Genomic DNA, 15341 nt, shown 5'->3' with positions numbered 1-15341 from the left:
GGCACTCATTAAGGTCCTGTGGCACTCATTAAGGTCCTGTGGCACTCATTAAGGTCCTGTGGCACTCATTAAGGTCCTGTGGCACTGACCGTGACCCGGAAGGGCGTCGTGGCCGCGGGTTCCATGGTGGGGTTCTTGTCCGGGATCCCGCTGGGCATGCTGCGCCTCTGCCCGCACCTCTCCGGGGGGGACTCTGGGGAGGGAACACAAAACAAGGACAGTTACAAACCCAGCAACACAGGAGCAGCCCAGCAATGCCAGCAGGCCCCACAAAACGTGGCTCATCTCCCTTTGAGGTGCCCTTGCAAACGAGCCAACACGGCGACCCCGAGGATTCCGCTCCCGTTTCTGCCCGGAGCGATGTTCCATCAGCAAGGCTTTCACCTTCAACTATTAGCATTTTTTATACAACTGTAAGCTTCAGATAATGCCTGACAGGTTGGCATTATCATTATTTCCAGTCTGCAGATGAGTAAACAGAAACTGCATTGAGCTGAGCGGGAATTATATGCAAAGTACAGATCCGTGCACTTGTGGATTTGATCCTCCTCAGGGAAGCTGCTAATGGGGTTAGAGGCACAGGATGCTTAAGTTACCTCTCTCATTCCTCCAGCAGTTTGCTTTGGAACTAGGAAAAAATTATTAAATCCTGCATTTGCTGAAGTATAAAATGAGGATAGGAATACTCACCTCCTTCCCCAGGAGCGAGGAAGGGAGGGGGCTGAAAAGGCAAAATTAATAAATATGCCCAACACTGAGGAGAAGAAGATGTTTAGAAAGTTGATAGGACAAGTCAGCCACAGCATCATGAGGTGGTGTTTCCTCGGTTCACAAACCCCCTTGGAAAGCACCGTGGAACTCAGAAAAACAGACTGATTTCCCAAAGCATTCCAGAGTCCTCCTTAGCCAAGCATTTCCATGGAGGTTGGTCCCTCAGCAGGGTTCTGCCCTCACCAAAGCCTGGCATCACCTGGGATCTGCAGGAAGCAACCAGCAGCTCCTGAGATGTCTCTTAACCTATTCCAAAAGAGCAGGCTGTGACATTCCAGCCCCGGACGGGGTGAGGTGCTGGCTCAGTGACATCTTCCTTGGTTGCCACGTTACCTGGATGAATCCCAGACAGCCAAACCCAGCAGTTCCCTGCTTTCCCAACCTCCAGCTGAGCCTTCTAGTGCCTCAGCCACTTTCTCTGCACTTTGAATGTCGAGGAGGCAACAAAGTCCTTTGGTGTCATCTCCTCTCACATTCAGGCTCCCACCCCATTCCTTTGAGCCTCCTTTTGTTTCGGGCTGTCATAAAAAACTGCTTGATTGCAGCATTTTGAAAGTGAGCTCGAGATGACAAGACAACTGGAGAAGCTGCTTTGCATTTTCTTAATGGCCAGAAAAAAATCACCATTTGTTTAAAGCAATTCTCATACCTGGCTGGGAACGATGGGATGACATGAAAGGCAGAGACAAGAAAGGGCTTTCCCCAGAGGCACCGAGCTGTGCTCCCCACCCAAACACTGCCCAGCACTGAGGGAAAGCACTGCAAGGGTGTCACGGCCCCTCAGGGCTCGGCCAGAGCCAGGGCACAACTGTCTCACTCTGGGTCATCTCCCTCGATGTGATTCCTCTCCCAGCCACACAGGTCAGAGCTCTCCAGGGAAAGGGAGAGTGTGCCATGCCCCAGGGCTGCTCTGTACCCAGGGCTGATGGCACTGAAGTCACAAACTGTTCTCTTAACCTCTTACTTCACCGTTTAAACAAGCCCAGTGGAGCCAGCAAACACCTCAGCCTCACCCAGACCAAAACACAGAGCTGGGTTGGGACCTAAAGCCTCCTCTGAGTGTTAAACTCGTGGTTCATAAAATGCTTGGAGTCAAATCTCCCTTTTAGCTTCGTTTGAGCACTGTGGGTTTCACTGCAGGAGAGACACGTTACAAAACCCTCTGTAAGGCACCAGAAATAACCAGAAGGAGGGTTGGGTGTGGGTGTTTTGGGGGGAGTGTGGGGGGAGCTGTTTGTTTTAAAGGTTAATAAAAATAGCTTACAGGTAAATTAGTAACTCCTAACCACCAGGAATGTACAGCAGAACAGTTTTACACAGGGAACAGGATGAATATAGAAAGGTTTAACTGCCCTTTTCACTTCTTCAGGGCTGGAAGCTCAGCCTCAGGGTCACCCTGCCCTGCTGTCACAGCGAGCCCACGGCCAGTGGCCACATAAACAGGTGCTGAAAGGCAATAATAAAAACTCTCTGGAGTCACTGGAGGCTGACAAAGAAATGTCTTAATTTACAGCAGAAGATATTTAGGTTAGCCATTGGGAACAGTCCTCTCTTGCCACGGACAGTTACACCCTGGGACTGATCATTCTGAGACAGAGGTTCAGGTACAACGAGCTCCCTTCCCTCCCCTCTCCTGGGTCACATTGATACCAGACATTTCCTGGAGTTCTTTCCAGACTTATTTTCTGCCATTTCTGACAAATTTGCCCACTTGTGCAAGCAAACTGTAAGAGATCAGATTCAGTGTCTGACTTCAGCTTTTTCTTCATATTTAACACTTCCTCCTCCTCTCTGGCTGGACAGGTTTTGTGGCCAAGGTCCTGCCCTGACCTCAGTTACAGCCTCTTGGATATTTTAACGCTTCACATTTGATAAAAACCTCGACCATTCCATGGGAACACTGCAAGGTTTCCTTAAGGAACGTCTGCCATCCGTTTGTATCCCAAGAGAAAGGATTCCATGAGGAGGAACAGTACCACAGCAGGCAGCACGGAATGACATTCCCAGAAGCTCTTAGTTTTATCAGACAACACCCTCACTAGATAGGGAATTTCTCTGTAAACTCCCAAAATTCCAGGATTACACCTCCACACGCCCATTCCTCCGCTCAGCATCAGCGGACACAGACACACAGTATCTCAGAACACAATCTGTCCTCCCAAAGCCCTCAATCTGATACAAGCTTAAAACCTCCAAATCTTTCTTTTATGACCCAGAGGCCTGAAAATCACTGCAGTAACAGTCTGGTAAAGGAGGATTAGAGTGCAGGAACACTGGCTCTGAAAACAGATTCCTTGGGTGCAGTGAGGAAAGCCAGAGGTGCCAATGTGCAGACAGGGATGCCCCTGGCAAGGGGTGGTTTCCAGTTCTCCACCGTTTCCACCAGCCCACAACAGAACACCCAAATAAAGGCTGGGATATGCAAATGAGCAGTAAGAAGTTTCCTAATTAATGCTGGACAGCTGAACCAAGCAGGCCCACCTAAGTATGTCACCTGGCCCTTTAGAAGCTCTTAAAAACCTCAAAATTGGACTGGGAAAGGTTCAGAAGTGACTCTGAGGAGGACTGAGTCAATTCTGATGGAGATTCTTTATTCCTTGTCTAATCTTCTCTTCATTGTTGCTGGCATTTTCCCTGCTTCTCTGAACTTCCCCAAGGATCACTTGGCATTTCTACTCACGCTTTACTCTCACCCTCCCTGCTGCAGAACTGTGCTCCTGTGGGCCCACCCAATTCTTTTCCAGGAATATGTCCTAAATGTCCCCATAAGCAGCAGGTTCAGTGTCTGCACAGCCCGGGGCTGTTCTGGGCTCATCCACGTTATAAAACACAGGAGCAAGAAGAAACAACCACCAGGGCTTCCTGCTTTCCCAAATATTTACAGGAGGCTGCAAATGGTTTGCGTTTTCCCCCAGTGCAGAGTAAGATCTTCAAAGAGAAACTTCCTGGAAATTATCAATCCCCTGAAGCCTCTTCCAGGTTATCCCACATGGCTGGGCCAGCCCAGTGTTTGCTGTGCAGGCACCAGGAGCTTTTTTAAGTAGCCAGAGTTGAGGGTATCCCACTTCTCCAACAGGGTACACAGCCCTGCAAACACTGCACATTAATTTAGGATCCAGGGCTTATGAGTATATCTGAAACTGTTTCTGTACAGTAATAAACACTTTTGATTTGTTGACTAATTCGAGGTGTTGGAACTGGCAGGATAATTAATCTTTCCTCCCTGTTTTTCATGCTGTGGAATCATTACAGAGCAGCACAGGGATCCCCCCAAGGCTTCAGGACAGCAGCAGAACAGGCTGTGAGGAGCCCCTGGCACCCAAACTCCTGGTTAACCCACCCACCATCAGTGCCTTTGATTCACCTTCTCAGACACTGCTCCAGAGCAGGTTGTTACGTGGAACAAACACCCAAACTAATATTAACACTGTTTACTTTGCACTTTGCAAGTGAGGTGTTTCTACATTTGCATTACCTGCTCCTGTGAATCCCAGCTAGTCCAAGAGATCACCGGGATTTCACTCTCATTACTGGGAATGAAATCCATTAACTCCTTCTGTTTGTTCATCTCTCACACACAATTCCAGGGATGAGCCAGTGGGAGAGACGCAAGAACAAAAGCAAAGAGAAGCAGCTGGAAGGAATAACTAACAAGCAGGCACTTCCCAACGAGTGGACTTCCCGATCTGAAACTGCTCCAGCTCCAAACCAGAAAGGGAGGGACAACCTGAGGGAGAAGTCGGGAGGAGAAATCATCTCCCTGCACTCACCAGAAGGAAGCTGTGCTGGCGAGCAGCGCTCATGCCATGGCACTCGGAGCCAGCCAGGAGCGGGAGAAGGAGAGGTGGTGACTTCATGGGAGGCAGAGAGAGAGGGAAGTATGACTGGAATGCCAGAGCAGGCAGCGGCACCGGGACACACGGCAGGAGGGCAGGGTCCTGCTCCGTGACGTGCAGAGAAAGGAGACTTTGGAGGGCAATAAACCTTCACCGGCTCATCCGGAGGGAACGCAGAAAACTAAGAGTCCATCAGAAGCGAAGGCCGGTGGCAAAGGTCCCGCGGGCAGCCCTGCAGAGGTCAGGCTGGCTCCAGAGATCCAGCGGAGCTGAGCTCCTCCCTGCCCTGCCCTGCCCCGCCGGGCACTGCCCGGCACCTCCGGCTGCCCCAGCGCTCACCGGGGTGGAGTTTCTGTGAAACCAAAGGGAACAGGAATTACCGGTCTCCTGCTCATCCAATTACAGCCCGTGAATTAATTTTATTGCTTAATGAATTTAGGTGCTATTCCCCTAATTTCTGCATTATCTAATAACTCCTTATTACAAACTCGGCAGAGGGGAGGAGGAGGCGCGGTGACAGTGATTTAACAAGGCTCACGTAGCACTTACAAATTAAGAACAATCCCTGGAGAACACAGACTGTAGTGTCTGAGTGACTCCAGATCCTCAAGAGAGGCTGCAGAAAAATCAACATTTCAGACAGCTCTAGGTGGCCACATGAGGCCAGGAGGAAAGATGGATCTTTCATCTGAATCCAAAGGGGGATTTAGAAGCTGCTGTTGGAATAGAGGCACTTTTAAAAAGTGGAACAGACAACAACAGAAAGTAATAAATGCTGAGCTGAGCCAACTTTCCTCTTCACGAGGCTTGAAGAGCTGTGGGAAGTGGAGATGCAAAAATGTCTGATTTCCAGTGGAATAAGAGCAGTTAAGAAGCTCAGAGGGATGATGAAAACCCTTCCTGCTCCCAGCAGCTGGACCAGGAATTCACCTGCAAGGCCACCTTTGTGGTTCAGTTACCTGGAGAACTGTTTATTGGAACATATCTCCCAATGCTGATCCTGCAGCAAATTCCACTTGGTCCCTTACAGCAATGCTATCACCATTATGCCACACAAAATTATTAAAAGCCAAACCTTTATCAGGCAGTAAAATAGACTTTTAAATGAAAATGGTCAGGAAGCAAAAGTTTGAGGCAGGGAATGGTGCCCTCTGAACCAGCAGACTCATCTGAAAGCAAAGCCAATGAACACAGGGAGGGTGTTCCCCAGGTTAAGGAAAGCTGTGCCACCACCACTTCTTATTTCAGAATAAAATTATTTCTTTTTGCATCTCAGAATCTCTGGCTCAAACACACTTCCACAAAGCCCAGCAATCCCACTGGCTGTACCCACAACTCTTCCATGTCAGAATCATTGATTCCCTCCCCACTCATTTCATGCTCTAAGCAGAAATAGTTTCACATTTTCTCATGCTCTCACGACCTTCCCAGACAATTAAGGACACTGTTTACAGAACTACAGCTTGTAAAAGAACCTCTCCCTTATCTGACCACTTACACAGAGAACAACAACAACAACAAATATAAACTGGGGTCATTACTTGCCTTCTGTGCTACACTCTGGCATAAAATACCTGGAATTAAACAATTGGTTGTATGCCTGTAGCTGATGTTCTCCACAGTGGCTGCACCAAACAGACCCAGTTCTTCCCACTGCGAGTCACAAACCCTCCATGTTCAGCATGGTGGGCAGGATGCCATCTCTGACTCAGCTGTGTCCCTGCCTAAAAGCACTAAAGGGCACGTGAAGCACCACTCAGAGCCACCCAACCCTCTGCAGCTCCAGGAGCAGGGCTGGGACAGTTGTGTGAACTCAAAGAGTCCTTTTAGAAGTGGCTGCAGAACAACAACAAACAACTCCCGGAAGGTATCAGACCACATCGGTTCCCTCTGCTAAAATTTATGAGCATCTTCTCACAAAGTGGGACTAAGAACTTGGGGAAGAAGAGCTTTTTCTTTGTTCAAGAGTGATCTGAAGTGACAGTGACCTTTGGCAGTGCACGCTGTGCACTTTAATGGATCTCCCATCAGCTCCGTGTCAGGCTCCCGGATATCGTGGATTTAATATTCCTCATCCTGCTCCTGAACAAGTGCTATTAATGGCTCTTGAATACAGCACTGAAAAAAGCTCTGCTATTTTTCTGAGCACTTGATATGTATCTATTCCTCTATTTTCTCCAATATTACCCACTGAGGGGACTCTTCCCCCAGCAGAAGCTGAGGTGTGCAGGCAGCAAAGGCACTTTCTGCCCTCTCCTCTTGCCTTCCTGAGGGCTCTGCCTGCCCAGTGTCGCAGCCCCTTCTCTCCTGGGAAGCTCAGGTGGGATTTCCACCTCCCAAATGGGGAATAAGGTGTTCCTGTCCTCTCCCAGCAGCGGGTTTGGGGCTGTGGCACAGCAGCAATCCCGCTGCCTCACTAGATGGAGCTGGAGGCCCTTGGCTGGCCGAGCACACCCAGCACCGCCCCAGCTCCTGCCCGGACACGGCGCTGGGGTTTCTCCCTGCAGTGGTTTATCTGGTTTATCCATAGTTAAGAGGACTTTCCCTGCTCTTTCCCTGCTGTGGAGACCCATTCCTGCACTCACACCCTCTGCCAGGGCACAGCACCCCTGGGGTGCCCCGGCCAGGAGCTGCCCCTGCTCTTGCTGACACACTCAGGGCAAGTCCTGCCCCAGAGAAATCCCTGGGGAATATTCCTTACCTGAGGAGACAGCTCAAGCAGAGCTTCCAAGGAAAAACTATTCTCAAGGGGAAAAAAAAAAAAAAGGAAAGGAGAGAATAGCACAAATGGGAAAGGAAAGCTGAGATAATTCTCTACATTAGGAGGAGTCTGAAAACACCCACAGCAACTTCTCGGTGCTACAAAACTGAAGAACAGATCAGACCCACGGACAAAAGGCACAGCTGCAGGTCCTAGACCTGGTGCCAGGGAGGGAACATAAGGCATCCAGAAAATGACCCTCCCTCTCTAAAAATAAACAGCAAATTCTGCTGATCGAGCAGCCTTTATTACAAACTCCTTTTTGCTGCCTGGTATTTTTTAACTAAATATGTATATATATATATATATATATTTGGGGTTTTTATTCTTTATTTATCAGTCTCTGAAATAAAATATGTATGATATTTATCTTTCTCTGGTATGAGAGCTGCACAACAAATTCCTCTTTTGCTACAGGCATATCATGAGGAGCCTTTTCTCCAGGGTAAAATTGAAATCAAGCTCAGACTTCAAAAAGGAGGAAGAAACTGAAATTCTAACGTGGTTGGGGGCCAGACTGTGGCACTGCCAATACCCTGGTTAAACTGGAAAGGAGGATAAAGTGAAGTGGAACATGAGCTTCCTGCCATGTGATGATGAAGACGAGCAATGTGGAGTGTGGAGAACAAGGAGTCAGCTCTGGGGAGATTTAAATAAGGCTCATCCATCCTGCTGAGCCTTCCTGCACAGACCCTGCACTGTTACCACACTGCCTTCCACAGCACTTCATCCACAGAGGAGAAACTTCCCTGCCCTGCAATCCCTGTCACTGTCACCTGGATGTGTCACCTGGACACCTCAGCCAGGACAGGGCCTGGCTTTGTCCCTGCCATGAGGTTTGGTTTGGGGCTTTCCTAACAGCTCACCTGGCCAGGTGAGCCACCAACCAGGCCAGAACAATTTATTTCAGGTGTAAACACCCTCACTATAAATGAAAACTTCACCCAGTTTAATTCCCAGCCCATTTTTCCAGCCAGGCACAGTGGCTGTTGGAACAGGTCCGTGCTGGCAAAATGCAAATTAAATAAATAAATACTTAATTTATAAGCATGATTCATCAGAGGTTTCATCTTCTCCAGCAAAGAAACAGATGTTCCATTGATGGCACTTCATTAGAGAGATAAATGGGGTCACACACGTATCCCTGTTCACATCCATCTGCATAATGGACCAAACATAAAGGCTGGAATTTCTCTTGGTACATGTGGCTCTTCCATCAGCCTCCACCAGCCCTAATGCCCAGGGCCAACTCACCCAACCCACATCACCTTAACATCCAGGGAACTTTAATACTACTCAGGGAAGCAGAAGGTTGGGATTTAACACCGGCTATTTAGGATACAGTTTCACTGGAAACATGGAAGAATATTGGATCTTAACTGGATGGCAGCAAAATATAGTATCTGTTCTGATGATACAGTGACAGGAGAGTCTGTAACCACTGCTCCTCCTCCAGCTGCAGTTACTGAGGGGTAGGGTTAGGGATGGGGTTGGGAATAGCTGGGAGGGCTTCTTCTGGCTTTCCAAACATTTACACAGGAGGCCTTAGAGCTCCCCTACCAAACACAAACAAGCCTCCTTCACTCTGATATGCATTAGATAAAGATAATGCTTATAAAATGAGTGTCCCCTCCTCACCACTGGGATTATTTTTTGGAGGTGTCTGCCCAGATGTTGTGCCCAGGTAGAGGTGCCAGGTACAGCAGGGCTGCACACCTTGGCAACAGGCCCCGTGCCTGTGTGCCCAAAATACTGCTGGGAGTCCCTCCTTCCTCACTGCTGCTCCTCAGACACCTTCCTTCCCCCAGGAATTGCATCACAATTACAACTTGGGGAATGTACATCCTAATTTATTGTGACTGATACTCCTATTTCCTTTGGGGGTGGGTGTTTCTGCTCCTCTCACAGAAACCTGCTCTGCAAACACACTCGCAGGTGGAGCTGCACACACACACTCAGTTCTCAAGCAAACAGCACCAGAGCCAAGCAGAGACAAAAACCATTAAAAAGCAGCTTTGTTGTCACTTCCCATCCTGTCTTTGAAGTGAGAGAGAGCAGGAGGATGTTCTTACCTACACCAGCACTGACATTTGCATTTTCCATCCTAAAGAACATGCCAGATAAACCTATGGATTCCTCCCTGCAGTCACTCCGAGGAGCAAATTGGCAGCTGAACAGCAGCACTGCAGAACAATTCAGCAATTTAGTGGCCAACACTCACCCTGCCTTCACCTTCATCCTCTGAAATTTGAGTTTGGTATTCACCCAAAATCCAGCTGGTCCTGGAAGTGAAGTTATGTAAATGAACACCGACTGTTCTCACTTCAAACACGCCCCAGCCTGACCAAAATGTGTTCTCGTCTAAGTGATAAAGGTAATAATTGGTAACCTTTGACTGCTAAAAATGTAAAGGGAAAATATCTTTCATTTAAAACTTGCCCATTTGGTTACCATGGACACTGCTTAATCATGAAGGATGACTATTACTTGTTCCTATAGTAACCAAGAAGCTTAAGAAGCATCCTATAATTTAACTCCAGATGCCGAATTTTACACCAGTCCACCTATTACCACATTTGGGTACTTCAGAACAAGCCCAGGCTTGATTTCTGACTCTAAAAGAAATTCAGTGATGCAGAAGTGCTGCAAGAAATCAAAAATGTGAGCACATAATGTACAAAAGAAACTTGCACTTCAAATGAATTGGTTTCTTCAAAAGGAAACATTAAGTGCTCAGCATCTGAGGATTCCTCTTTCAGTGCAAATGTTAATGAAGCAAAACTTTGGCCCTCTTTACTCCTATCAGTGTTCTCAAAGTCCATACAATTGCAGGGCATGTTTTTCCTCCAATTGAATGCTTCAATGCTCAGTTAAAGTGAACTTTTGAAGCGATGATGAGAGGCCAGGACTCAAAAATGAACCTCCAAGAGCAGCTCAGGGTCCCAGCCTGGCTCTCAAAACCAAACCTACCATGAAAACACGCCCCTCACACAAGGAAAAAAGCAATGGGCAGGACAAACCTTCCAAATTCAGACCATGTGTTGCTCTACACAGCCTTTTAGAGTATTTCTGCTCATTAAAAGCAGCAGAACACGTGTCTGGCACTGCTCATCACCACAAAGCTTTGCCTTCAGCACCACCAAAGAAACATCCATTAGAATCTCTGCCTCCTGCAGGTCTGGGGGAAAGAGGCTTCCAGAAATGACCTGTGGCTGACCCTGTTCCTCGACCCTCACCAGCTCTACAGGGATATGAATTCACAGTTCTCCAAAAGCCCTCAATTTTTACAGGATTTCCAAAGGGGCCTGAGGTTTAAAAGCCTGACCCTGAGGCTGCACAAACCAGGGACACAAGTGAGGAAGTTCTGGGGGTTGTGCATCTTTTTAAATGAGCAGATACACAGACACACAAGCAACTAGCATTTACACTGAAATATTCCCTGGAGTGTTTAAAAGGAAAGCAAACTACCCTCACTAGTGCCTGAATTGAAAAAAGCAAAAGTGATAATGCCCAAATGAGAACGTTCCCTGACCCAGCTCGTTCCCATCTCCATTGAGAGCAGAGTGAATTAAAGGATTATAGAGTGCCTTCAGTGCAATAACTTAGGGGATTAGTGGCACACCAGAAGACCTCCAAGGGAAATATAGGTTTAAAAGCTTTAAAAGGCAGTTCTGTGTCTAAATTGTTTGGACTGCCACAGCTGTAAGGAGACAAACTTACTCTAATACATGAGTGATCATGAAAAGTCTGCTGAAACCCCTCTAAGCAAGCTTTTGGAAGCAATTCCAGTTTGGACTCATACCAGGGTTTTTAACCTCGTTCTCATTTATTACCTATGGCTTGTAGATAAAACCTCACTCTGCATTACTTGAGAGCAAATCTGCTACTTATTTCCTTTCAGAGTAACCAGCCCCTCTTAGCAACACCGTGAGGGGAAAGGGAGGAAAGGACTGAAAACAGAGATAAAGGAAAAGATGAGCAAAAAGAGACAACAGTCAATCTTCAGGTTGCCTGGAAGCTGCTGGTACAATATCCAGATTTCTGTCCTGGCATTAAATGAGCTGTTCCTTGGACAGTGATGTCCCAAGCCCAGCAGTACTGACAATTCCCACCACGTTATTGAGGCTGTTGCCATATTTAGTTCCCTCTGAGAGGTGCATCTGCCTGGACCATGGGACATTCAGGTACAGGACTGTGGTTATGATTATAGAGAAAGAACACGAGAGCCAAAACTCCTGAATATTTCCTACTTTGGGGCAAAAGGAAAGTCTCAGAGAACAGTATGGAGACACTGGAGTTTGGCTTTTCCTGCAGGTTATCCCTGGACACCCCACTGGGTAAATATGAAAGCATCAAACTACAGCTTCTTTCAAGTCCACCAAGTATTTGCAGTTCTTAGGAACCTGATAAAGAAAATCAAACAACTATTCCCAGGCAGTGTTTTGGTTCCACATGAAAACATTCCAAAGATGTTCCATTCCACAATGGACACCCAGCCCACACTAACAGCATCAGCAGACAGGTACAACATTTCCAGGTGCCCAATTTCATCAAATTCCAGGTTCTTTGGTCAAATCTGCTTCTTTTCAAGGTATTTACCTGACCTGCAGAGCTGCCCCTGCCTCAGCCCCCACACGTGGCTGATGCCGAGCCACGGCCCTGCAGGAGCCGTGCCCACATCCCAAGTTACTCCCCACAGTTCTTTCTCTCCCTTCCCTTCCTTCCCCTGCTCCTTTCATGCCTCACTATCAAAACTCCACAGCCAGCAAGTCTCAAATCCCCTCCTCTGCAATGTGCTGCTTCAAACTGGACAGAAGTTACGAGACACGAACACCAAAGGAGGGAAATGCAAAGCTCTCCAAACACAGGATATTGTTGGGAGGAGAAGAGGTGAACAGTAAATAATCTGTAGGGTTTTACCTCAGCAAATGAATTGCCTGGTCCCCCAAATCCTAAAAACCAGCCAGCAAGATGGGAGGGGATGTCTGTCACCTCGGTGTGTTTGCAGCTCCCCATGCAAACACCAGAAGGGCCAGTGCTCCTCTTGGATTCACACTGGTGTTTCCCAGGGGAAGTTTTAAAACTTGATTCATTTTTAATCTGGTAGGAATTGACAGATTTTCACAGAAAATACAAAGTCTGGATGTTCCTGACCATCTCTGGAGGAGGTGCTGCAGGTCAGGGTGGCATCCCCAAGGGCAGAGGCAGCCCAGGCCCTGCTCCCACCTCGCTCCTGCTGAAGGGTCAGTTGAACATTTGCCTCCGATAAATTCACCCTAAACTTTTGCTTATTAAAGGGATACTGAGATTTAAGCATTGTTTAACATCAAAACAATTCCAGAACTCCTCCATCACGCACTGCTTCCCAAGTCATTAAATTTTAGTCTCGATTTTTACTAGACAATGAAGCATTGAACAAACACAGCAAAGTCTCAGCTGGAGCACTGGTGCTAAAAATAGCACAGCTGCCAGTGAACATTCCCTATAAACAGCACAGCTTAAAACATTTTGCATATCTTTTCTATGGGCATCTGTCAGCCACGCTGGTAAAATTTCAATGAAAAACTGCCCAAGTTCTGTGGTGAAACAGAAAATGCCACAAAAGAGACGTGAAAAACAAAAGCAATAGTCATTAAAAAGTGCAAAGCAGGAAGGTCTCCTTTTCCTGACATTTAAAAGACACCACCCTTGGAAAAAAAAACCCAACAAACTATTGCTAATGTTTATTACAGGGCTCCTCGCTTGCCTGCTCCCAGCCCTTAAATGAAAAACAAAGTCCTGCAGAGGTGGAAAGGGAGCAATTCCACATGGCATTCCTTGTCCAACATCACTTTTTGTTAACGTGCTGCAAACCAGGTTCTCAGCTAGGAAAGATTAGTGAGGAGTGAGTGCAATTTCAGTTGGCTTTAAATCCAATCAAACCTCCTCAGTTGTTGTGTCACTCTGGGACACGCTGGGCCAATTTCCCAGTCGCTGCTTCCCTCGTCCCGAGCGAGGGCCTGAACCTCCAAGGTATTGACTATTTGGGTATAAACTGATCTCTCATTTATCACTTAAAAGGTTTTCATTTCATCAAAAAGAGAGAAAGACTAAATTCCAGCTGTTTTCAACAGATGTGCATCTGAATAGCTGAGAATAAACCCAGCCTGACCTCGGCCTCCCAGCTCAGCGTTTGGAGCACTGAAATCCTGGGCTTTGCTGAAGATCAGTGAGTTTTCTCTTCACAGCAGCCATCAAAGGAAAGGGAGAAGAAAGCCTGTTTAATAAAAATCCTTTTCACAGAACACCTTGAAAAGCATCTGTGATAAACAGAACTCAGAGCAAGACATTTATGTCCGAGGCTGACAGAGGCAGGAGTATCAGGAACACCAAACCTTCAAGATCAGGAACTCGGAATGTTTTCACGTTCTCAGAGCTTTGATGCCAAGTGATTGCCTGCAGAGTTTTACACAAGAAAGCCCTGAAGCCAAAGCTGCATTTGGCTCAGATTTGGGGCTGTGAATGGAGCACCCCTGAGCAGCTTCTATCAGCAAATGGCATTTACAGAACACTTACCACTGACCCCCATTCCTTCCTTGGATCCACGAGGAGCAGCAGAGACACCCTGACTAAACCCACAGACCCCAGTGCAGCCAGAAACAGGTGTTGCTGTGACTGAAAATTTTCCTTCTCCCCTCTCTGCCTCCCAAGTACCTTCCACTCCATTAGCTGGATCACCTGGGAGCAATTACAATTCCTGCCACCATTCCTCACAGTCACACAGCTCGGAGCGAACAGATGGGCCAGGGAAGGGCTGACGGTTCTGCAGGTGGGGTTTTTTTAACTAACTAATGTTTACCTGCAGCGTGTCCTGACTCTCTGTGGAGAGCAGAGCCAGGAGATTTCAGACACTACCATCATTCCAGCAGAGATTAACAGCGGGGTGAAGCCCGTCTTGTTTATCCACTACCAAACAGAATGATTTAAGAGTGCTGGAGGCACGATCCCATCGGCCTCCTGAGAGCAGGCCTTCCTCTTCTGCTCAGATTTGCCCTCCCCATCAGTCTCACTGTTCAGATATTCCAGCCCCAGGCCTCCCAAAGGGACAGGGTGGCAAACACAGCAGAACCTGAGGAATGTGTTCAAAGCCCCAGAGAGCTCTAGAGCAGAGGATACCACCGCTGAAAGAGCTGCTGTCACTGTCAACAGCTCAAAGTCCTGGACATTTTTCCCCATGCTACAGCAGATTGGCTCCATCTGGAGCCCCAACACAAAGCTCTCCCCTCCTTCCCTCAGATCCCTGCACAGAAAATGCAAATTCTGCTCCCTGTGCCCAGCTAAAAGCACCACAGCAGCGCTTTCCTCAGGGAGGGGTTCTCTCTGCACCTCAGGAAGCAAAAGCCATTTCCCAAAGCAGGTCTCAGCCCTCCCAGAGCTGTGCAGGCTGTAACCCCAGCCTGACTGTTCCTGCTGCCCCCAGGGCAGGATGGGCTCCGTCCCCCCCTGCCTGGGAAGGACCAGTGGCAGTGGTAGAGCTGGTCAGAGGGGCACGTGTGGGTGGGTGGCATCACCACGGGGGGAGAGTGGGATGGGACAGTTTATAAAGATATGTTTTTAAACATATATTTGTGTTATATATATACCCAACTCTGGTGCATTCAGAGCCTGGTGGATACAAAGCAGAGGGGGCTGCAAGGGGGGTTCTGACTCCTGGAAAGCAGGTGAGTCCCACCACTGGCCCAGCAGCCAGGCTGGAATCACACCTGAGGTTCATGGGTGCTCCAGGCAGTCCCCATCCCAGATGGATCAGCACAGGGAATGGTTCCAGGTGGGGAAGGGGATCCTGTGCCAGCAGAGATCTCCTCCCCCTGGTAAATGTGTAACAGCAGGATCCCTGTCCCAAAGCTGCTGAAGTGACACCCCTCAGAAGAGCTCAACTTCCAGGTATCCCTGCTGCTCCAGCCAGAGCCAAAGGCTTACCTGGGCCCTGGAGG

The 15341-nt window shown here is 48.0% G+C and overlaps 1 protein-coding gene across 6 annotated transcripts in view; it reads right to left on the bottom strand.

The window, feature by feature from the left end:
* DAB2IP (DAB2 interacting protein) overlaps positions 1 to 15341 on the bottom strand; it is a 196069-nt gene that overhangs the window by 117804 nt on the left and 62924 nt on the right. For all 6 annotated transcript variants that reach the window (XM_017810161.1, XM_017810158.1, XM_017810155.1 and 3 more), the window contains one exon: positions 90 to 193. In XM_017810161.1, coding sequence (XP_017665650.1) covers positions 90 to 193 — 104 coding nt within the window. The remainder of the gene's footprint in view (positions 1 to 89; positions 194 to 15341) is intronic.

The sequence above is a fragment of the Lepidothrix coronata genome, unplaced genomic scaffold (assembly GCF_001604755.1).
Source record: "Lepidothrix coronata isolate B3197 unplaced genomic scaffold, Lepidothrix_coronata-1.0 Scaffold28, whole genome shotgun sequence".
NCBI classification, from domain to species: domain Eukaryota; kingdom Metazoa; phylum Chordata; class Aves; order Passeriformes; family Pipridae; genus Lepidothrix; species Lepidothrix coronata.
Note: the sequence above shows the minus strand (reverse complement) of the source record. Positions and strands in the feature narration are given on the sequence as shown.